Source organism: Lineus longissimus, chromosome 17 (assembly GCF_910592395.1).
Source record: "Lineus longissimus chromosome 17, tnLinLong1.2, whole genome shotgun sequence".
Taxonomy (NCBI): Eukaryota; Metazoa; Nemertea; class Pilidiophora; order Heteronemertea; family Lineidae; genus Lineus; species Lineus longissimus.
The window spans coordinates 11,976,880-12,001,418 of NC_088324.1; the positions used below are offsets into that span (position 1 = coordinate 11,976,880).

Sequence of the window (24,539 nt, forward strand, 5' to 3'; positions counted from 1 at the left end):
TTTTTTCAGATTCGATGGACATGATGGATATATGAATTTTTTGCTAACACTTTACATACAGTGTATAGGCCCTACATACGTAACCATTACACTCACTACGTTGTGTGAGTGATAAATCTCCAGGAGAAACTAGAAGCCCATTAATGGTGTAGGGTCAAGGCAAACAAACTAACAAGAAATTCATAGATCTTAGTATTCAAAATGTATTTGATAAGTGAGAAGGTATAATCATAATATACATACAAAACCATAACCAGGAAAAAGACAGGATAAAGAATAATGGAATGTGAACACTCGGGAAGGGATGGTCGTAGATTCACAAGGAATGATTGTTTCTTCAGGAAATTACCTGTTCTTCATGCAGAGGTCAGGACATCATGTTTAGGAAATGTATATAGAAAAAAAATTCTGTGGAATTCAGTATATATGAAATTTGGTGAATTTTCTAAATATTATGGAGGTAATCAATAAATGAATGGTTAAAGATTCAATATTTCAAGACTCATACGTGTATGGATTTTTTATGCGAAGAAATAACTATATGATGATGTTTAAAGATACAAGTGATTTGTGTAAATAATACATTACTATGTTAGGAAAGTGATATATAGAAATGAGATACATGTAACAGGTACTTGAAGGTGAGGTAGGTCATTAGCCATTTTTCACAGCCTTTTGTACAGAGGTGGCCTTAAGTTACCAAAAGTAGGTTGGCGACAAATTATTTCAATAGCAAGTGGACATGAAGTGCTATATATAGGAAACTGCCACAAGGTTCCCACCCTCAGATCAAAAATGGCACGGATAAAACCACAAAAACAACATACAATCCATGAAAAATAAGTCCATAGCATAGATAACATGGAATGCTAAGAGTCAATCACAAGTTTTGGAGGAAATTTCCCAATCTTATGGATGGAGGCTGAAGTGGACGAATATCAAGGATGACCAAAATTAGGCATTTTCATTTACGTAATACCTACAACATCAACAAAGGTTCCACCCAACCCTCACTGTTTTAGATGAGAAAACCAATATCTACAGCTTGGTTTCAATTCCTAACTGTTGATATAAGTCCTTATACAATGAACAATAGACAGGTTGCAGGTACATCAGTTCCCTGCACTCAGGAAACAACCGGCTCCTAAGATCTCTTCCGATTCCAAAGGAACTATTATTTCAAGATATTTGCAATATCACAAAGTTGCAGCTGTAATACCCGAAGAAATACTTATAAATGTTAATAATTTGTATAAATACACATTTTTGTATGCCTTGAAGTTAATATTTAGTAACAATGGACAAATATAAGACATTTCAAAGTGCTTGGTTAATAACTGAATGTGGTAATTCATAAAAAGATTATTTAAATGTAAGTAAATAACTAATCACAGAATCAGATTCTTTTTTTCATTATGATAATTTACAGACATAATCAAGTGAATTCATTGAACCAAGTTCAAATAGTTTTGTTCCTAATTTCAATGAAATAATGTGATGTGCCTACAAACAATGCAATACCTCACACCAGGTGCAGTCAAATCTACCATCTAAACATCTAACCTCTATCTAAAGAACTAAAAATTTCTTGATATTCAAAAAAGCTGCCACATATTTACAAACAAGTAATCACCTTTTCAACACAAGCTGTTCAGATGCTTACACCGAATATTGCACCTCAAAACTTGACTGAATTTCCAGGCTACTTCGTCAATATAACCTGGGGATTACACACCTTATCATTTGGTCTTTGCCTTGTCGAATCGAAATTCACTCCAGCTCTACAAGTGGGATTTGAATATTGGTTTGACCAGCTTATAGAAAACAAACCTCCAGGAACAAATCCTTCTTTATTTACAATCCTTTCAAAATGAAGGAGAAAAGGCACAATAAATCAGACAGTGGAACCTCCATATATAGTGAACCCCTCTGCTTCTCAATCTATAATCAAATTTTACCAGCACTTCACTTTTGCAGTTAGTCTTTGCTCCCAGCCGATTTTGAACATTTCAGTTTCGAGAAACCCTGTGTCCGTAAGGTTGGGTATCCATAGACTGAGCATGCAGTTTTGACTGTATCTTGTTTGCTTGTGACCTGAGAGACAATGGACACAACACCACAAGTAATAAGGGAACAGCCAATGGATACACAGCCTAAACAAGTATCTGTCTCTGTGAGAATCTCGCCTCTGAAGCCAGTTCCTTCCAGATCTCAATGACATAATCTCCTCAACAATACTGCTTCAGCTGTTCAGTTTACTTGACTTTTGCTTGCCTGGAGTTGGTCTCCGCTACCAACAACTCCATGTAGTCTTTGTCCTTCTTCTTGAATGCCTTGGCGATCACCTGCGCCACCTGCTTGTGTTCTAAACCCTTCAATGATTGGCCGTCCACCTCCAGGATCACATGACCAACTTTCAAGCCACCTGACTCGTGCGCTGAACCACCAGGCTGAAACGAAAAGGGAGAAATTGATGAAATATGTGATGGATGTCAGGTCTATTGATAGGTGAACATCCTTAGTCGCTCAACGAGAACTACTTTCTAGTAAACTTTCCATTATTTCTAGTTCTATTTACACCCTGAAACCCAAACTAAAAAATTAAACTTTTTACCAAGCCTTTTGGTCACTGCATAGGAAGGCATTCCTGATATTACTGATAGCACTATCAATTACAATAACCATTACACAGCTTCCCGATACCTCAACATCAATATCATGCCTAAAATCCAAATAGTAAACCACACCAATTGCAACATTGTGCATTTGAACACCACCTGCGCTGGCATAAGATCCTTTACCCTATCCTCTAACTGGAGCAAAAGCATTTCATGAAGAGCAGACAGAGTTCGTGTTTATTTTGAAAGGAGCAAAGGAGGATACAAGCCTACGAGCAGAGGGGAAGCTGCACTCTACAGATACTCTGTGAAGTCAGAAATGTACATGTACCACTTTTGTGTGTTTTTGTCCAGTGCACACTACAAGAAATAGATGAAAAAACCAGGCTCTAGTGACAAATCCAGATCAGTGCTTCCAGAAACTTCACATCAATGCACTCGGTATACTTGCCAATCAAAGTATTTAAAGCTGTATGACCAAAACAGAAAAGGTTCATTTTATGCTTTTACCAAATGATGAGGAAAATGCATAAGACCTGAATACCCCATGCAGGAATACAGTAGCAACGTTGGACATTTTAAAAACTTAAGTTCCTATCAAAACCAACACCACACCCTTCCACTGGATGAAAAACTTGAGATATATCCCATAATCCTTGCACAGCTATAAGATTGTATCAAAACCAAAGCACTACATGTACTATTTTTTACCATCCCATGATGTTCTGAAAGGCTACTCTACGTCAAGCAACAAAGCAGATTTCTCCATGCCAAAAGCTCAAACTAAAATGCCCGTCCTATTAACATGTCATCAGGAATGACTACCTTAACGTCAATGACTTTCGGCAGGGGTTCCACAGTCCCCGCCCCACCAACTATTCCTATACCGATCTTAGGCCGCAACTTGAGAATGCGAATTTTCTGTTCAAATATTGAATAAAGTAAAGCAAATCAGGATTTCTAAACACACACAGTTTTACAAAAACAAAAGTCTCCCTGAAAAAAGCTATATATTTCAAATGTTATAGGACTCCGGACCAAGTTGTGCTCTCACTTTAACTGTATGGCCACCAAATAACCATCTTAGATTTCACCTTACTTTTATACTTTATCAGATTTGCGCCAGTCTGTATGTTCCCAATCAGCTTATGTCTGACAGCTGTTAGCAAATCATCCCTTACAAAATCAATGAAACCCATCATTTTCAACAATTGTTTGGTGCCCAAACAAAACTTAGGTCTCAGCTACGCACCTGTATATTGATGATCCTTGGTAAAGGTTGCCGTGTATTTGCACCCCCCTCAATAGCCACTCCCAGGGTTGGCTGCGTTTTGTAGACCGTGACATTCTCTGGGTTGATCACCTCATCACGTCCTCGTGCCATCTGTGGAGAGAAACCGAACATGAGCAAGGGAAGGATAAGCTAGTTATGATTGCACAATCAGATGCAGGAGAGAGTCTAGTTGTACATTCAAGGTGACAAAAGTCAAAACACTGCCCAACACAGCTGGTCATTGACATTAGTAATTTAGTAAAACTTCAGCTCAAAAATCATAAAGCAACACTGTACGATACATAAAAATGATGTTTTAAGCTCCATCTATCTAAAATAGATATAAATGTTAGTGATATTAGTCAAAACGCACACTAGTGTGAACTACAAGCTGAAATATTAAAAGCAAAAGTACGGGTAAAACTGTGCATTAATTGGTTAATTTGGTGAAAAGTCATGCACAAAACACATTGGTTCATCACATTTGGAATACAGATTATAGGCTACAGACATAGCAGACTCACAGAATTCATTCCAGATTGCAAAGGTAAGGTGTGTTTCACTGACACTCGGAACGAAAGCTTAATCAATCTGATGAACCAGGGTGCAAGGGTTAATGAAAATAATAATTGTTAAAATTGTGCATCACATCTACAACAGAAAGTAAACTGAAAACCTACATCCGCCTCAGGCTCAGGTTTAGGAGCCTGTTCCCGTGGCTCCACCACGGGCACAACGGGGGCTGGAGGCAGCACTGGTTCTGGTGGGGGAGGAGGAGGGAAGTTTGGTGGCTGTGGGGGCTCATAGTCCTCCACGGCAGCATCTAGAGCCTTCAGGAGATCATCCTCCTGGGAGTCACTCTGCAGGAGGGATAAAATGAAGGGTGAAATATAAGGTCATGTGAGGAAGTGACAAATAGAACCGAGGGGTACAGGTCGATAATGAAAATAATATGACACGTTGACCAATACATATTGTATCCTTGAAATGAATTTGTTTGGCCAAAATACTGTCTCAATGTCTTCCTTTAGCTCATACATGTAGCTAAACCATCACAGTTAGTTTCACTGACAGCAAGAACCTGGCAAGTACAATGCTTGATGCACTGAGTGCGACAATACTCTCATGAAGAAGAGAATCAGTGGCTGACGTCATTGGCGCTAACTTTGTTTGACCCAGTTCTTGCCTGGTTCTTGCTCCCAGGTCTTTACATGTACAGCACCCAACTTTACAACAAATCATGACAACATCTTTGTTTGTACTTTTCTAGATTTGATGGATGAAGCGATCGAGGATGTGGTTGTTGTTGACGTGTCATCCGGATAGTCTACGGCAGGACGAGGGATACGGAATGGTGTCACTGTCAGGCAACCATCCATGATTCACGATAAATAATAGGTGGAGACAATGCTGTCAAACAAATAAAACAGAACACAAAATGTAATCGCAGGAATGAAAAAAAATAGGGATTATGCAATGAAAATTTACATCCAATCATCTAAGCATAGGCCCTTTGAGAAAGAATGGCCTATGCAGAAGATGGAGTTGCAATGCCAGTGATGTGATCGAAATCTAGTGATGTGATCGAAACTGACCAATGTTTTAACCAGAATGCTTGCTTCCAAGTAACAGTATGTCCTAAACTCAGATTATTCTCACAACTCTCTTTGCTAAATGCTTCACAAAAGAATAGAACCAACACTTAGAACCACCTGCAGAACATCATCCACTCAGAATATCAACATCAATCCTGACACAGAATACATCACAAACTTATATTCATTTTTCCACATATCACTGCACAGATCAATCAACATCCACCAGGGACAGGTTATCGAGTCAAAATTCTAAATGTTACAACACAGAACCAAATTCAAGCCCTTCTTAAAATAGAGCAGAAAGACAAGATGTTTTTGAACTCACCATAGACTGAACATCAACCCGGCCACAAAATACAATCCATGGGGAAGAAATTTGATAAAACTCTTTCTCTGAATGGTTACACAAATCAATCTCAAGTCCACCACCAACAGGTTTTATCATTGATATCAAGCCTTGATCGCTATTCTACAATAATCAAAAGCCATCGCCATGGAAACAGAAGTCATGTCTCAGATAACGCCACACCCAAAAACACTGGCATAAAACATATCAATGGGAAAAGGGATAATGGCTGGAAGTGACATGAACCATTGTTATGACTCTTGACTGTAGATTGGATTCAGAGATTGGAGATGATTAACGTCAAAAGCTTTAGGAATTCTCACCATAATGAAACCTTGAAATGGAAATTCTGCAGAAGTCACTTCACCAGATTGGCAATCGATTCCAGAGATACTTTAACTGGATGACGAAGCTTCCAATATTCTAAACCGCAAATGTCAAGCTCCCAGACACAACCCACTCAATTCTTGCTCCTTGTCCACAACTACTACAATCAGCTTGTTATTGAATGATTGGCACAAGGTCCGACCCGAACAATCTCCCATTACACGGTGTAATAATCGAGCAACCACTGCTTAAATATCATGAATTTTAGATGAGTTTATCAAATCAATCCATTGCCACATGCAGTTCCTTGGCAAACAATCAATCTGGATGTAGTTCAGGTGGTGATCAACACTGACCATGCCAAAAAATCAATTAAACATCATTTGAAATCGAAATTGTAAATTGTGTAGACAATCTCTGACTATACCTAATTTAAAACTCCTACTGACATGGCTCCAATGCTAGGAAGGTAGCCATATCGCATTGGTGAAGGAACCTAGAATAGACTACATGAACACCCAGAGGCAGTGGTTTAAGCCATGTTTAAGTCCTTGCCACTGTTGTTTATGAGCTACGAATACCACTACGTGAGGTATGTAAGATGAGATAGGAAGCACTATTAACTGGTTTCATCCTATTGGAGAGGAGGAGAAAGCTGAGCCAAAACTATAAAGCGAATATCACACACAGAAGCCTTCTTCACAATAATTTTAAAAGGGAAGGTACATATCAAAAAGAATCATACATAGCAAGTCAATACTGTAATCTGGTTGACATCCCTATAAAGTATAGTTTTTCAGTGAAACTACTTCACTGAAGTATCTGATTAAAAGTGGAATAAAATCTGAGGACTTTCTCAAAATCTATGAGAATTTCACTGGCTAGATGAGAGTGAGTTGCTGCAACAAGCAAAGTGCCTCAAAAGGCATTTACATTAGGAAAGCACACAGACATGTCTGACTATGAAGAGTCCAGGCAGCTATAAGAATAGTGCTGTTGAGATAGAACACAATCCGAGAAAGCAATCCCACGAACTGTCTGAACATGCATAAGTGGTCATGTCCGTGAAGGGCATATCAGAGTTTATTTTCACTAACTTTTTTGTCAGAAGTGACGCACTTCTATCAAATAACCCAACATAAACTATGTGCATCTAGAGACAGTATATGTGAGAAGAAACTCTGGATAAGTTGATATCTCAACCAATCTAAAGTCCTACGGACTAGAAGAATGGACCGGGCAAACAAACGTACAGAGCTCGAGTCCTCACTGTCTTCAGAGATGAGCTCTAACTCAACGGCAATCGTCACATTACCATACCTGAAGTCAAACACCTGAAATAATTGATTCCAGAAAGGATTAAGCATGTGTCGACCATCCATGTTGGTTCCTCATTCTTTCACAAGAGGGACACAGTGTCAGGAATGGCCACCGTGTTGATTTTATACAGTATAGGCTATGCGCAGCGACTAACAAACCCAACACTATGAGTAAGTCCCTAAATCCTTTCTGGAATTTCAGAAACTCTACATACTGCCTAGAAGATTATGAAATAGATATGGGCTATCATCATGGCTTAAGACAAGGAAATAAACTTTTTAACCCAAACAATTTGGAGTAATAATTAATTTAAACTCACCAAAACCAAAGTTGATTAAGCAGGAATTGGACAGCACATTCAGGATACAACACTGTGAATGAGTAAAATAAGGGCAGAACCATCTAGGGAGAGAGGTGATAATTGCAGTATCATGGACATCTCCTTGGTTACCACTCTATCATTGTTGCTAGGAAACACATTGTGGTTATGCAACAACTACCTAGGTAACACACTGTGGTTATGCAAGAACTATGAACCAAAAGAGAAGTATTGCCTATAACATCATATGACATTAGAGCCATCACCACTGTCACAGCTCAATGCCGTCTTAATGAAGCCTCGAAAAAAAGATTCTACCTCCACCTTTGACCATCACCTTTATGTCCTCAAAAGGTTGGCGAAACAAGTACAACAGTCAAGAAAAATTAACTGCAACCTTTACCTGTGATGACCGTGAACTGTCAGGTGGTGAAGTCTCCTTCTTGTGAATTTGGACCGGGCCTAACCCGTCCATATCCCGTACCTGAACCTGCCGGCCAGGCGAACGCTCTACTTCGGGAGAACGTGGTGGAGTTGATTCTAAAGCTAGGTTGAATTTTTGTTGCATGATTGGTGACTCGTTTGCGGTGTATTGAGGAGGTTCTTCTTCTCTCCGTGGGGAGTTCTGTGGCGTCCGGTGTGGTGAGGGGACGGGAGAATGCCGCAGAGACTCTGGCTTCTTCTGATGTACACTGAAAGGAAGACAAATCAGTGATATACACTTATTTGAATATTCCATATTCACATCAATATCCCCATGTCTTATGGGAAGCAAAGCAGAAATGGATCTATTTGGCCTAAAAAGATAACTTTGAAAATGGTCTTTGCAGGTATCACTCACCCATGATGTTGATCAGTATTATTGCTGCAACCATTTACTTCAACTCCACTGTCCTCACTTGGACTTCTCATGTCTTCATATATCTGTCAGGATGAAGAGTAGAACAACATGTGAATAGTTCTTCAAAAGTAAGAGAGGTGACTACCCCTAAAACTATGGGAGACACAATCCTTAATTGTCGAGGCATTTCTTCAGAGAGAAAGCCCCTGAGCTAGTACTGATATTGCACTGATATTTTATATACCTTTGCGTTCCTTCTTCTCTTTCCTGGATTCTCGCCACAACACAGTCCCAATATCACCATCATTTTGAGACGTTATAACCAGAATAATTTGCAATACAGAAATACTATCCAAAGTCACAGAATACTATGATGGCCTCTGCACACTTCAGCTAATGTTATCCTCTACTGAAGTATTGACTGCCACAGGACTTCAACTCAAAATCTACCACTGACTTTCATATGTGATAAACAAGCTGAATTCAAATCGTTATCATATGCACTGAACCTAATCACCATGATACTTCAAACTCTTTGGCTGTCTTTCTAACAAGCTAATGTAGAAGAGAGATAGGGCGTTCTAATAAGCCACTTTACCTATTCCACACCTGGGGTTCATCTGAAGGAGACAATTTTCTATTCAATTTGATTGATTTAAATAAATTTTTTTAAAGGCCTAGGAAGCAACATAGAATATATTTTCTTCCTAGAAATCATCGATGCCCAGGTGGCAGACTTTTTGTTCCTGCTATCAACCTGTCTCAGATAAACTATAACCTATGACCTCTAAAACCTTATGCTATGCATATTTTCTATCCTACAGTATTCAAACAGGAATTGATGTGAAAGATCCCAACACCGTGTTGTGAAAAAAGGCCTTACCAATGGAGGTGGAGCCTTTGCCTCTTGATGTACCTCAGCCACAATGACGTTCTCCTTTGGGCTGGATTGAACTGGAACCGCATGAGTTGCTTGGATCTCATTGATGTTGTTCTGGAAAGGAAACAAAATAAAAACATACACTTGAAAGCATAAAGTCTCTTTTGCATTTGACGGGGTCACTTTGATTGAAAACCCTTCTCATCCAGTGACAAAGCACAACAGAGTCAAGCTATCAGCTACCAAACTGACTACCAAAGAAGATATGAGTTTTTGAATACACCTCGACCAGCTCTAGTCATGATGGTCAACAGATCAGCTGAAATTCTGAGATCCAGAAAAACTCAGAGACTTACATCTCCTCTAAAGAAGTCAGGTAATCCATCTGTATCATCATTAATCTGCTCAATGGCGGCTGTGAGGGGATCGTTGTTATTCTCATGGCTTACCTGAAATGGAAATATACTTCCTATAAACACCCATTTCGAAGATGATTTTCGAGATAATGTCATTACGTCAAGACCAAGACTGTCTGTCTATCTGACCTCAGCTGGAGATAGAAGCTGACAATTAGGGTCGAATGCTGAGGAGAAGACCGACACAACAGAGAGTGCTGATTGCTGAGAAAGGGCCCTACCTTGACATGAGGGGGTAGCTTTGCTGGAACCACAGGTGGCGTTATGGATTTGCCATCCCCAGAAACCTACAGAACAGAACAGAAGGTCATGGACAAACAGTTTCAAATTTAGCAGAAACCTCAGAGCCGTCAAAGTATGCTATCCTAATACTAACTAAATTATATTCAACGATTTAAGTTGTGGAGACATAATCTTCTAAATGTTTCACTACTGCCAACTCTACAGAGCATGTACTGTTGGCAAAGTACATTCTAAAACCCAAATATATCCTGAACATATGCCACTTCCTCGTAGTGCTTGGAAACTTTCCAGCCCCCTTTAACTCTTTCAGTGCCAAGGACGTACATGTACGTCCTCAATATTAAGGTATTTTAGTTCCTCCAGACGACACCAGATGTCCCCAGCTACTCAAATGTGGTTCATATGGTTTCTCTGGCCTGGGGCGTCCAAATTGAATAATTTTTTCGACTGAGAGGGTGGGTGGGGTTTGCCACCCCTCATTTTAGGTGAAAAATGGTGAAAATCGGCCAAAAATACCACTCCCTCAAAAAAATTTAGAACATAATCCTAGTATGCCCCTACTTATTACTGCTGTTTTATTGAAACAGGAGGTAAAGACAAAGGTTTTGAAGAATTTTGATGAGTGTATCTCAATTATTTTTGTGAGATTTTGGGTAGTGACAATGCCCAAAAATGCCCAAATCCTGGGCACTGAAAGAGTTAATTGACACTAGATCACTTTGTTTAGTACTAAAACACTTTTCAGAACATGTCTTTTTCCATTTTTTTTAGATGAAAGGTTGGCTTCTATGATTATTGATTTTTTGTTGGTATGCTAAATCTGGAGTGAGATTGTCAAAGCGAGATTCAATTATGTTACAGAAATATCATGAATGAAGGCAAATGATAGGTCCCAATTAGTGGTTTTACACATTTTTTTTTACAGCTTTCTTTATTTACTGCATATTTGTGTGACTGGGTTTTTTTTCCAAATCAAATGTTCAATACAAATGTAAATGTAAAAGTAGGCTAATAAGAAAATCTGGCTAAAGGTCTCCTTGCTTTGAACGACAACTGAATCACAGCTAAGCAGAAAAGTTCAGTTCAAGCAATGTGTGTGAGTAGCTGAGTAGAGAAAATGTGGAGAACTTTTAAATAAATCAAGCTTAGAAATTGATCATTATGGCACATGCTACCAACCTGGTTCTCCTCTTGCTTGGCACTCTCGGCCAGCTAGTAAAATAGACAAATATTTGTTCACATTTTTTGTTTACACAGCTAATTTTTTTTCACTATTGTTGATGGAAAATGATAAATTTGTTTCAGATGAAGAAACACAGGTGGCCAGCCATTATTACTGTACAAAAGAATATTCATCTGTTCCCCATCACAGAGGGCAGATGGTTTTGACAAACTTTTTACGAATGCATGTGCATGCAGGTGTCATGATGTATGTACATGTATGTGTGACTTAAATGTATCTCCCTAACACTGCCAAATACTACTTGGTATTCACCTACAGAAGTCAAGTAAGGTGGTACAAATATATCCTCTGTGTGCATTAATGAGGACTGCCAGCTGGGAGCTATTGTACCAAGGCTGTCATTCTACCACTCCACCTTACAACTTTGGGCAATCTTCAATGCCTACCCACCTTCATCGATTCAACCTCCTTCTTGAGTACAAGCGTGTCAAACCGATCAATATCCTTAGGAGAGATGATCGTACGAATCTCCGATAACAATGAAAACTGAAACAGAAATCACAAATATGAGAGGAAACGGGTTGGGTTCTGAAAATATGAGTAGTACAAATCGGGCTTGACAGTGTTTCTCACTTGAATAATGACTAAGTACTGATCCAGCAGTACTTACTTTAGCATGCGTATTGAGCAACTCGAACAGCGCCAGGACCAACGCGTCAACCGTCACATGATCCTTCTGGTACTCATTTAAGTAGTAGTTTAACGTCCCCCGCTCTGTTTCATTGAGGAGTTGTCGGGACTGCTCCTCGATCATGCCCCATTGCTGGCTGGCCGTGGGGTTGTACATCAGCTGGGAGCCGGCCCCGCGTGAGAATACTGACTGTAAAGGAGGAAGGTCTGGCTGCTGAAAACGAAGAAGATTAGGTGCGTCAAATAAAATGGTGCAAAGATATCACTTCATCATGTGTGCCACTCATAACTGAACATTCAGGCAAGCCTCAGAAGACAAACTTGTCCAACCGATGACATCACACTAAATTGCACTCTGGAACTTCACAAATTGTTGCAAAATATACTTTACAATATAGCACTCCACAACAAAATGTACAGATTCAAAAATTGATTTCATTCGAAAGTTTACGACTGCAAGAGAACCTGCAGGATATCTAAAGATTACAACGTATGTTAGACTTTTCAGCATCAAGTGAGTAAGATTGAATATGGGTGGCACGACCGGTGAAACGGCAGGCATTGACAATGAGCACCGTCTGCTCCAAACCCCAATCTCATTAAATGCTTACGTCTGTTCTGACTGGCCGTCTTTCTGCTGATCCATAACCATTGGACAAAAACCTGAAAGAAATTTTTAAAAGATAATTTTTTATGCATCGCTTGCATAATTGTTGCTCATGTCGTTGCCCGAGGGCAAACCTAGCATAAAGCAGTAGGAGGTATGATAAAAATATAACTTAAAAGACACAAGTGGCCATGATCTTTGTGTTTGTTCAATCATAAAATGGACAAAGTTTGCCAAGTGGCAAATTGTTTGACAGTATTTCTCAACATTTCGTAGGGGCTGAACTGATCTGCTCAGTCAGACTTAACATAGTGTAGTTTCTGTGTTGTTCAGTGAAACGAATCAGTATCAGTGTTAAGTGAATTGCACCAACCATTCAAATAATGTAAAATGTTCTTGTCTTTTATCTTGACATAGACCATTGTGGACTGCTCACAATGTAGTCTAAAATAGTTGGCGACTACCAGAACTTTAGTATCAAGTTTGAAACCAAGTATCACAGCAGAATATCATTTATTCCAACCCATAGTCGTACAAAAGGTGTCCCAGGGTGCATTGTCCATGCATCAACGTTATTGGAAATCTTTCATCGCGCATACCATTGACTAGGTGAAGTGGGGTAACTGTTGCATATTTTCCCTTCCTAGACAAGGCACTCGGGAGTTGATTACATATGTACAACCCCTGTGAACAGCTCCAGCTCATTTCAACTGCAGAATATACATGTATATATGTACATGCAGACGACCAGACAAGAATTGGTGTGTCAAATGGAAAATGCACACAAAAATTTGAAGCTTCCTGTCGGGGTTTCTAATGAAATTGACAAGTCTCTTGATAATTTGAGCTACAGCATGCGGGTCAATACATGGTGTGGGTTCATTTCAAGTATGATGTGTCTCGATGTACCAGCTGGAACAAGTAGCAGTACTGTTGGTGGAGATCCAGTTCACCAAATGTACTCACCACATCTCAGCACATTGCAACCCCAGAGTACCTGAGTGTGGAGACCTATGAAAATTGTTGAAAATGCTTTGAGACTGACTTCGGGCAAGCATAAGATACGGCAGATGTCCTCACCATATGAAGCACCATATTTTACGCACTTATCGCAGTACAATTACTTACGGTTGTTTTGATTTCACTTGGTTTTGATTACCCATAATCCATTGCGTTTGATCGTACGTCGTCCTGGCGTACGGTAACCGCCCAACATCTTTTATCGTCATCATCATATGCCGTGACGATTTGAGAACTTTGACGGCATCTGCATGGGAAATGTCCAGAAAACTCTGACCATTCACATCGAGGATTTGATCACCAATCTGAAGAGGAGACAAATTACGCTTTAACTTTCCTGGAGGAGCCTAGAGCCTTGCAAAGGTGTCTTTTTTCAATAGGGACATCCCATTTTGGACCTCAATCACTCAGTCACTATCAGTACAAATTATACTTGCTTGTAACACACACAAGTCCATCAACTTTTTAACAGACGCACTTTTTAACAGACCTACTTCTGTTTGTTGTGTGCCACTACACTTAGGTCCTAATTTGGGTTATTGGCCATGTGCTTCCTCTGGTTGCTCTAGTCTATAACAATGTCTATATTCTTTGTAAACTCACCTTTAAACCTGCATTTTCAGCCACAGAGTATGGATCAACCCCTGTAATATAAATCCCTAATCCAAACTCATTGCCCCCACGAATCATTAAACCCAAACTCTGGCCGTCCTCCACGACAACATTCACCTGAAGAAAGAATGAAGGAAGTATTAACAATGAAGCTGGGTTGCAGTCTCTTTACAGATCATCCAGGATGGCTGCATCCAAATTTAGGCATTATGGCCTTCAAGGTTCTGACAATATTGACAATGATCGATATTGTCACCTTTCACGAAAAATACATCGCAGGACACATAGTTTGTGAAGAAGGACAGCTGGCTCTACTTGGAGGTTCCCGAATTGGCAAGTTGACCAATAAAATTAGCCACTGCATCCTTACCTTTCGTTCATCACTATCTTTCAGCAGCATGAGACCACTCTTCCTCTCCCCCTTTGACTCATAACGCCCCGACCGATCGATCTCAGGCGGTGGTGACACGGGTCGACCCTGGGGGTCCACCCACGTGTACGTCTGATGGACGACATATGACCCTGGTATCCGACCGACATTTTTCACAGTTAAATCTAATTTCTTTGCTGACTTGATGATCTGTAGATGGAGATGAAATTGGTAAGACAGTGCTATGAATTATTGTGTAAAGTAATTGAATTTGCTTTGAAGTAGATCGATCCATGTCAGTTGATGAAATTTATCTGCAAGAAGACAAAAGAAGGGTGAATTATGGATCACTGTGAAGAAGTAAAGAAGCGAAGTTGTGGTTTTTTGCATATAATGCAGTCGTAGCGGAACAGTTTAAACATAGTGATGTGTCATACTTTTTACGTGTTACTTCTAATATTGCATTGTGTATCCTCTTGTAATTTTGGTGGGAGAAATTTAATACTATACCATGCATGCACGCAGGTTTTCTATGATAAAGACACTGATAAATGAGAGCAGGAAAGGTCAGCTTTAAAGTTCAAGTCAAGTGCTCTCAGTTCAAACCTGAGAGGTAGAAATAGCTATCTCAAGTCTGCAATCAAGTACTCTTCAGCGCACTGACTTTTGACAAACATTTTTCTTTCCTAATCTGAAGAGGGCCGTGATACCTTTTACCTTTGAATAGGCCTATTTGCATTGTTCTTGACCTCAATTCAGAGTGTTTTAGGATCTGTTCGTGTTGTTCTTGCTTTAATACCCATTGCCTCATGAAAACTGAACCTCACATGCGGGCATCGCGACTAACTGGCTTTCAGGCCTGAACCTTGAGGTGAGGTTCTGAAAAGTTTGTGAAACGTTTCACACATCCACCAAGGACAAAAAGCAATTTTGAGACAAAAATCCGAGGTCAGGCCTTCACAAGACATTTACAAAAATCGCCCATTTAAAAATCAGATTAATTCTACTTGACTTAAGACCTAAATTTCTACCTGCTATAAAATTCTTCATTATTGTCATTCACAATAAATATTATGTGATTTTAAAAAGGTATGTCGACGTAGAACCCTCGAGGGCATTCCGATTTTTAAATACATATAATTATAGAGTGTCCACAAGCCGCCAATCAATGTAGGCCGTGAACACATTGTTGGTTTACTTGTCTCGCAGTCCGACATGAGAGGTAGATAAAAATGTTTGAGGGACCACTACACGACTTGTGAACAACCTACCACTAACATTCTCCAATCCAATATAGGGCATAGGCCAACAAGACCGCTCATTTTAAGGGCTGTTGTTGGTTGGAATCTGCTGGGACTGTACACCAATGTGAGAGAGAGAGCAAGTAATATCATAAATCGAACTTACATAAATGGTAGATCCATGCATTGGTCACAATTCATATCGCAGCAACCCAATATGGAGAAAACCAACGTCCTTATGCGAGGACACGCCAGAACAACACATCCAATGACGCACATCCGAGAGGAATGTGCCAAACGATTACCGCAGGCTTCAACCAAATACGTGTCTAAGCTTACTTTGCTGTGAAAACATCCATTTTGAAAAATGAGTTTTGGCACCATATGATGTTGATTGAATCAATAGCACAATAAGATCGAATCTTGCGGCTGTATTACAATGTGGCTGATATCGAATCCATTATCAAACCATTTAGGTCAGTCTCATTGTAAAATCACAATAGTTTTTATAGTATTTTATTCTAATTTTGAATGGTCAAATCTGACAGATACTGAGTATCAAATGATATGCTACACTAGAATATACATTTATCATTGTCATGAGATTAATTGAATAATTTACTATGCAACAGATGCCCCACAAGCAAACTTGAACAGACCGGAAATATTGAGCCATCGCACAACCAATCTCACTTCCAGTGGATTATCAATAATTCTTGATAAACTCAGTAGAGATGTTTACAATGCCATCGACCCACAATTTTTAACAGACCCTCCTAAATTGAATATCGGTAACTTTAATCATGGCCCTTGGGCAAGGTTTGTACATTCATTTCGAACAAGACAGTGCTACACACGAGATGACCTATCCATTTTGCATCAAACTGGTACTTTATTAGATCTGCCAGTGGCATCTTAAATGTCATTACCTTCAAGTATTTTTGAGCAGGTATGACCTTCCTGGACAGCAGAAGACTGAATATACCCAAGATGGTATACAGATCATTACTTCGCTACAATAAAATCACAATGTTCAATCTGTACAAGGAATAGAATGACACAAAACCTAACATTTATGTTTTGTGATATTAAAGAAAATACCTTACAAATGCAATGAATATTATTGTGATATTCCACCAATTACAATATCACTTCCCGATGAGAGATATGCCAATTCAGCTGAGCTGATAAATTCATTTGTTCAATCCCTGCAAAACACAGTGGGATACAAATGTAACATGTAGAAAAATTGTGATCAACTCCTTAAGGTATAAAAGGCCTTACAAACGATACAAATATATGACTGTGATATTTGACCATCCCTGACCACCAATATATTAGGTACAATATCGATATTGACGAAAAAGAGGAGTATTTGAGGTATCTTTCAAAAGTGTTATCATTTACACTCCATTAGGTCTAGTTTGCAGGGGTCTCCGTCCAAGGCTGAGGTGTTTTGATAAAGATTGAGCACACGACAAGGCCAGATTGAGGTGAGGATAAGGCCAGTATTCAATGTGGGGGAAATCATGAATGTGTCCAAATTGTGTGCACACAAAAACGAGCCAAACTCACCCTTTTACAAGACGGGTTGTTCCTCTTGTGTGGGGAATGAATGTAGACCTCCCCATTGGGTTGTATGTCAACACCAACACCCAACTTGTACCACTGACCGGGGCTGCTCAGATATTTGCGATAAATCTTTCCCGTGCACATGTCACTTAGGATATGTCTCCTCGGAACATATGTTTTTATGATATTTTCTTGATTGTGCAGACGAAGGAATATTGGGTGAAAAAAACAATTAATCCGAAAAATCTATTAAGGAATCGCTGAACAAATTTATCCAAGCGGTCAGAATATTCTTCATTGCCTGATATTATGACTGAGTGTGGTGAATATCCTAACGACATGAATCATGAAACTATGACCCTTTCTGGACATACGATGTGTGTGGCACACTTTGTTGGGAAGGGGTGAGACAAACAGACACACTTTAAGCTACCAATGCACGATCGAGACTCAAGATAATGTCATGCGATAACTGTAAGAAACATTTTTAGGCCTAAGTGTGTAAGTTAGCATTCGACCATCAAACAGTCCATCCAGTTCAACAGGGCTTTTTTGACATGACCAGTTTTACATTCAAGATTACTAGTGCCTGTGAAGCATAGTTTATGATGGCCAAGGGAGAGAAACTCCAGGGTATCAATATCAACATCCCTAGGACAAATGATCAATCAGCTTATATGCGATTGGTCAACAGTGTGTGAGACGTGTATTCACAACCGCTGCAGACTCATACATTCAATATGGCAGGTATGGAATCATCAATAAAATACAGGAAATTATCGATCAGGCACATTAGCAAGACCTGACGACTCCATTAATTGCTGTCGTGTACACAAGCCGTTCTATTTCTGTACTAACAGAATGTGTACGGTTTATTGCATGTCAGCTAAATGCTGACAGTTCATCTTGCAGATTCAAAAGGGGAACATGGCACATGTAGCTCTTCTGACATGTCTGAATTTGGGCAAGTTATGAAGTCACTTATAGTTTTACCTTTCCTCAGTCATCCTTGGCCAAACATAGACAAGGAAAGGATTGCTTAGGTCTTTCACATGAGTTTGCAATGATGAAGAGGGCTTGACCTTCTTCACTGACCTCAGAATGAGCCGCAGAGCTGCCCTGGGCTCAATATACAAGTTCATGAGTACTATACACAAAGAATTGTGCAGCCTGCTTGCAAAATCAAATGCTCTTGCTTGAACTCCATTTGGTTGCCAAGAGAGGCAAGCAAATTCACCTTGACAAATATCTTGATCTTGCCAACAGCAGGAACTGGAGTGCTCATGAGACTTGAAAATACTCTTCATGGGAAGCTTTACACTCTTCTGATTCACTGCGAAGAACTTGAATTCTCAACTGAAGGTATAGAAAAAGAACAACTATCTTTAACATGTTTAAAGGTCAAAAGTTGTCTTAATATGGCCTCTCTTATTCAGCAGCACCCAAGGACAAGAGTAGCAACATTTATCAACTCCCATGCACACTCATCACATGTCAAAAGAATGGAAAGGTTCTAGAAGTCACCATATACAGTAACACATCCAATACATCAAACTTTGATGTGGTGTGCACACTATGGCTTTATGCAGATTTATAGATGGAATGTTTTAGTTGATGTCATGCATAATGCATAGCATTCCAGCACAGTGTTTGTTCGATACCTCAACCATGTCAACCTCAAGGTTAGAGTCACCAATATTTGTTTGACATCCATGATTAAAGTGATTGGAAAGGTCATCAGCAGAATCATTATTGTATCTAACATGTCTAATATAGTAATAAGCCTCATATATGTAATTCAAATTTTATGCAGATTTCAAACTGACACCCAACTTGACAACCTGTAGTGAGTGAGGTTCATGTAAGTACATGGAGGACAGTGACTCGTATCCACAGATGGTAAACAAGCGGACCAAAGTACTCTGAGTTCAGGCGTATGATCTTTTTTAAGGCAAAGCTTACTGAATAATCATTGAAGATTGACATCGATTACTGTCTGTCACAAAGCATGATCTCACTTTGACTGCAACGTACCCTTCTAAACAAGAACCAGCCAAACTTGATGAAATCAAGAATCACAATGCATGGAAACCACTCAGGTCCTTAGCTTCCATTCCTCAGCATTCTCAACCTGAAAGCCTTGTCCTGGGCCAAAATACCATTACATTGTACATGAAATTCAGAAACTAATACCAAGAGCAATGTTCAGTATGACTGATCAGTAGCCACACCTTCGTGATTACCGGTAGATGAGGTAAAGGACATCCATCGTGAATCAACTTCAAAAGAAACTAAGGCAACACCAACAACTTGTATTGTCAGTGCTTTGACGTTGTCAATACTGCTCCTACGAATGTGTAATTAGAGTCCACCTCATATTTTATAGATGGACCTGATGAATACCATGAAGAGAAGTATGAGCAGAATTATAACTTTGTATATTAGCATTATTGGTATGGTTTAAGCAAGGCTGGGAGATGAACAGTCCATGTGAACAACAAATAATTACAGGTGTGGTGCGAATTTCATTTTGTTTGATGACAGTCCTGTAGTATGCCATGTATGTCATGTCAGAGTTTGAGGTACATACATGATATTTACAAACACAGGCAAAACATGTCGCATGCTGACAGGCCTCTTTATAGGGATCAATGCTAGCATAAATGACTGGTCAAATCAATACATTTGATCAATAAGATACATGTAGGTCATTTCGAACTAGACTACGCCTTCACACATATTCGTCACACCATGTGTAGTTTTAAGATTACTACAAAATTGGAGATTATCAGTATCAAATGTCATGAGACTGAGAGCCAAGGGTTTTTCACATCAGCATCATGAAATAAGAAAGTACATCCAACCATACAATTGAAAAACACAACTACATGTAGTACCTTCACCACCAACTACATTTTGTACCATACAATCAATGAAACCAACTACCACATATTTCGAATATTCCTAACCTGATATTGTTCCTCAGTCATGTTGATATATGTTACTTCCTCTGCTACAGAGTAAATCCATGACAATACTTATATTTTATCAATCTACGTGTACAAAACCCAAAGATTCAGGCTTACATCCACCATGTTCTAGATCGATGTGACGAGATTGACAAAGCCCAGTTGATGGGCCTACATGTAACAGGATTTTATCCAAGCCTAGGCACATATTGACATTTTGGATTATGATAATTCACTCAGGGGATGACAGGTGCAAGCTCTCTGGTACGCTGTCTCTTCTTAGAAGGCGTGAGCCTGGCATAATGTAGTGTAAACATTCAACTTCATGCTGAAGAAATATGGTTCATCAGCTATAGAAAATGGATACATGCTTTACTATAGAAAATGGATACACGCTGAGTTCAGAATTATATCTCACTTTTGTGTAGACCTGTCAACAAATGCTCAATTCGTTACAATGTTTAAGTTTTTAAGTATGAATCGTGAGTATAAAACTTTACCTCATAGAAAAACACATCAGCAATTGTCATAACAACAAAATTGGCGAATGGCAAGAAATTCTTGGTTGAATTTCGATGAAGACTACACTTCCTTCACTTGATACCCGATATCACACAAGTCTACCAATGAATACATACTGGTCAGTGCTTCATTCAGATAATTGAACCTATTCTAGCAATAAAAAAGAAGTTATTTCAGTTTTCTGCCATGTACCTGTTTCAAACCGATTTCTGGTCCAAATTGACATGACCATTTTGATACTTACTAAGCTCCGGTCAAACTTTATCATCAGCTTCATAAGGAAAAGTTGTAATGTTATAACTGAAACACCACCAAACTTTACGACGCAATGTCTCACACTGACAATGCATTGGTGGAAAATTGAGAATGATTAAAAGATTTTAACAAAGATTTTGAAATACAATTTCTTTCTGGCCCCCAATCTTTTATTTTTGTCACAAAAATACCTACCTTTGCTGCTTGCTCATGAGTTATCTTATCGAAGGAGTAATCATTCACAGCAACAATCTGGTCACCCGGTGCCAGCCCCTGATGTTCTGCCGGCGAACCCGTCTCCACAAACGACACATATATTCCAATACCATGTTCAGCACCTCCCCGGATACTGAACCCTAACGTCTCTTTCTTGTCCTTTGACTGACGCAGATAGACTCGCTTGACTGTGACTACTTCTGTTGGAGTCGGGCTCTCCTGTGGCCGACTTGACCGTTGAGGATGCAGTTTCTGTCGGCCAGCAGTAGCGTAACCACTGTCATCCCCGCGCTTTTGCATCTTGCCCTTCTTACCAGTACTATTCACATTCGGCATACTTGAAGTCCGTGAGACAGGGTAACCCTGTCGAGGGAATGTATTTCCGTGCACAGCAGCAGTGATTGGTGTTTGAGGCTGAGTTGCATTAGCAGTTGGCACAGGATATAATCCATCCTCTGAAATATACCTATCAAATAATGGTACATCTGACTGTGGTATAACTTTTCGTAGCAACGGCACCATTTGTCTTTTCACAGGCGTGTCAAGAAGTATTTTCATCATTTGAACAAACTCGTAAACGTTCCGTCTAGAGTGATACTCATTTAGTGAGTCAACAAAATCCGACCTGTCCCGCTCATTGAACAGATTCACAAGTGCTTCCTGAAGTCTACGTACGTGTAATGAGAGTGATCGCCTGTGCAGGCTTCTTGTCGTGCCGCCCCGAGCTTGCATACTGGCCATTTCTAGCTCCATGATTAAAAAATTAAAGTAGCTTTATGACAGAATAAAGTACGATGTCACTTGATCTCAAAATCCATGACTATAGGATGAATTCTCTTCTGATTGAGGCTACACCATTACTGAAAGGAGAAAGGTTTGCAGTTACACATTTGAAATATCTCATGACATCACCACACTCTCAGACTGATTTCGTTGAGTCATAAGATTTATCTTACAACACGCTGCTAATCTGATCTGTTAAGAGGCATGTGTCGCAAAGGTTTGACATTTTTCAATGTTTTAAGGTCAATCATATGCCTAAACAAATCATGCCATAGCCCGGCAAGGTAAAGCCTTCGTCTTCATCATTTCGACTTAAGTCCTTCATTGAAATTGTCAATATAATCGCAGAATGAAGACAACGGTACTGACTACTGAGGGCGATCGCTTAGAAATAGATAGATAGATTAGATATATATGTACGTAGCAGATTTTACGCGAACTTGACCAAACCCCACGGCCGGCGAGCAACACAACGCCTTGACCCACGTGCCTACCTACCTACGCCGATACCTACCTACGCCGATACCTACCTATCACAGCAATATATTAGGCCTATACTCCTCTAGGCTCTAGTCATCATGATGAACAGGAAGAAGAGCTAAAGACGGACGATGATAGGTATGACATTTGACCAATCAATCATACAATGCATGCTTATGCCACAGCATAGCCTCAGCTTGCGCATGTTACAAATTCAAATTCAATGTTGGCCTATGCTGTACCAGTGTATGTATAATGTAGGCCTATCCTACACACATGACACACACATCTTCTGCATGTTCTGTGCTCAAGTCTCGGTGACACTGACACGCCCCAAAACAACTGCTCCAGAATCAAAATCGAAAAGAAATTATACTATAACAAATATGTGATTATCACCGTATCACCATTACTCTTTCATCAAGACACTTATTTATTCCCAACACGGCCTATTAAATGAATTAATTCGACTTTTGATGATCACTCGAGACGACAATCGATAAGTTGTTGATGTTGAGCTACCACATTGTACCACAGTTGTTTCGGTCCCTGACGTTTTCGCCCCCATGTCGTTTCGCTCCAAATCGCTCCCTTGTGTCTCATTAGGGAGTTTTTTTGTATTCATGCGCGGCCAACCCGTTACCGTAGTTTCTAAAAAAATCATTAATTTCTTGGTTCTCGCAGTATTCCAGTGTTGATTTAGCAGTTGTTTTGGCAAAGACATGTTTTTTAAAGTTTTTGAAACCTAGAATGCTACTCAATAAGTGGCTAGCAAGAAACTACGCATTTTACTGTTGTTGCCGACGTATGTGTACACTGAACTTGGAATGTGCGTCGGCCCCGTGTTGAAATGCCGTCCAGTGCCAGTTGGTGCGTTTTTCGCTGATTTGGGCGAAATTCAACATTTTTTTGACTTTTGTGTAGCGTAAGCAACTGTCTTTCATGGGAGAATGGTCATTGTAAGAATTATTTAGGAAGAAATGTATAATATTTTGGGGGTTTTCGTGATTGTCCGGCCCGATTGGCAATATTTTTATTGCCATTTGGGATGGTGAACAGAGCTAGGAGCAAATGCGACGCTTATTTAAAGAAATAAAATGCCCGATTTAACATCCTGCAGAATCAGGGGAATCGGACGTTTTCAGTGATATACGACACAAATGGGTTGTCCTCATGCAATCACTTTGGAAACGCATTTTAAAATAGATGTTACGTCATGTTAATGGGGCACGTCATCATCGCGTACATTCGGGAAAAACTCCCTAACGAGACCTTACTTGCAACTATACGTCCATCACTGAAATCTTAGTGTACTGATTGCCCGCTATAAGCTAGGTAATTGCGCCCCTAAACCAATTTTGGACTTCTCCAGAACTCAAACTTTAACGTGAGTTAATTGTAATCTTACTCCCTACACACCGAAGTGATTTATCTAGGAATACAGTTTAACTTCACTGACAACTGATAGAGTGTTGATGAGTTCATTTAATCCTTCAATTCCTTTGATTTTCTTGGCGAACTGACGTCCGACAATGACTTGTAACTGTAACGCTATATGTGCATTGCCATTTGTGTGTGAAACAGTTATCTATTTTCGGACGAAACTCTGTCCCTCACAAACTTTGGTCGATTTCGGATAGAACATCTCATCTCATTTATATCAGGCCAATTGTTCAAGTGTTTCTTTCATCATGATGCCTACGACTCAGTTGGGGGGGGGGGGGAGGGGGAGACGAATGCCACACTTACTTTACCTTCCTCTAGCTTCTTGATGATGGCTAGTATAAGTATAAGCTTCGAGTAACCAGACTAAGCTTTAAGTTAAGGTTGTGACAATG

General features: G+C 39.7%; 1 protein-coding gene across 8 annotated transcripts; it reads right to left on the reverse strand.

Moving 5' to 3' along the window:
• Positions 1–187: 187 nt before the first annotated feature.
• LOC135501126 (whirlin-like) lies at positions 188–23,220 on the reverse strand. 8 transcript variants are annotated; one of them, XM_064792959.1, is made up of 18 exons: positions 23,101–23,220; positions 21,418–22,298; positions 14,664–14,873; positions 14,285–14,410; positions 13,790–13,986; positions 12,666–12,717; positions 12,035–12,265; positions 11,815–11,910; positions 10,160–10,225; positions 9,879–9,971; positions 9,526–9,636; positions 8,643–8,725; positions 8,205–8,493; positions 7,416–7,496; positions 4,572–4,751; positions 3,871–4,002; positions 3,444–3,539; positions 188–2,450 (listed from the first exon to the last, which is right to left on the reverse strand). In XM_064792959.1, exons 2-18 carry the CDS (start codon positions 22,189–22,191, stop codon positions 2,256–2,258), a joined length of 3,012 nt encoding a protein of 1,003 aa, XP_064649029.1. In that variant the 5' UTR covers positions 22,192–22,298; positions 23,101–23,220; the 3' UTR covers positions 188–2,255. The 8 variants fall into 8 exon arrangements, 7 of the variants coding, with proteins under 7 accessions (XP_064649029.1, XP_064649027.1, XP_064649030.1 ...); XM_064792957.1 differs by having other exon boundaries at positions 12,035–12,268; XM_064792960.1 differs by lacking the exon at positions 7,416–7,496 and having other exon boundaries at positions 12,035–12,268.
• Positions 23,221–24,539: the final 1,319 nt, after the last annotated feature.

Excerpts from the sequence above, each read along its gene's own strand:
- LOC135501126 (XM_064792957.1), bottom strand. The coding sequence starts at position 22,191 with ATGGAGCTAGAAATGGCCAGTATGCAAGCTCGGGGCGGCACGACAAGA. Across the intron at positions 9,972-10,159 it reads AGCTACCCCCTCATGTCAAG|GTAAGCCATGAGAATAACAA; the intron begins GTAGGGCCCTTT and ends TTTCCATTTCAG. Across the intron at positions 4,752-7,415 it reads ACAGTGAGGACTCGAGCTCT|AGTGACTCCCAGGAGGATGA; the intron begins GTACGTTTGTTT and ends TCCCTCCTGCAG.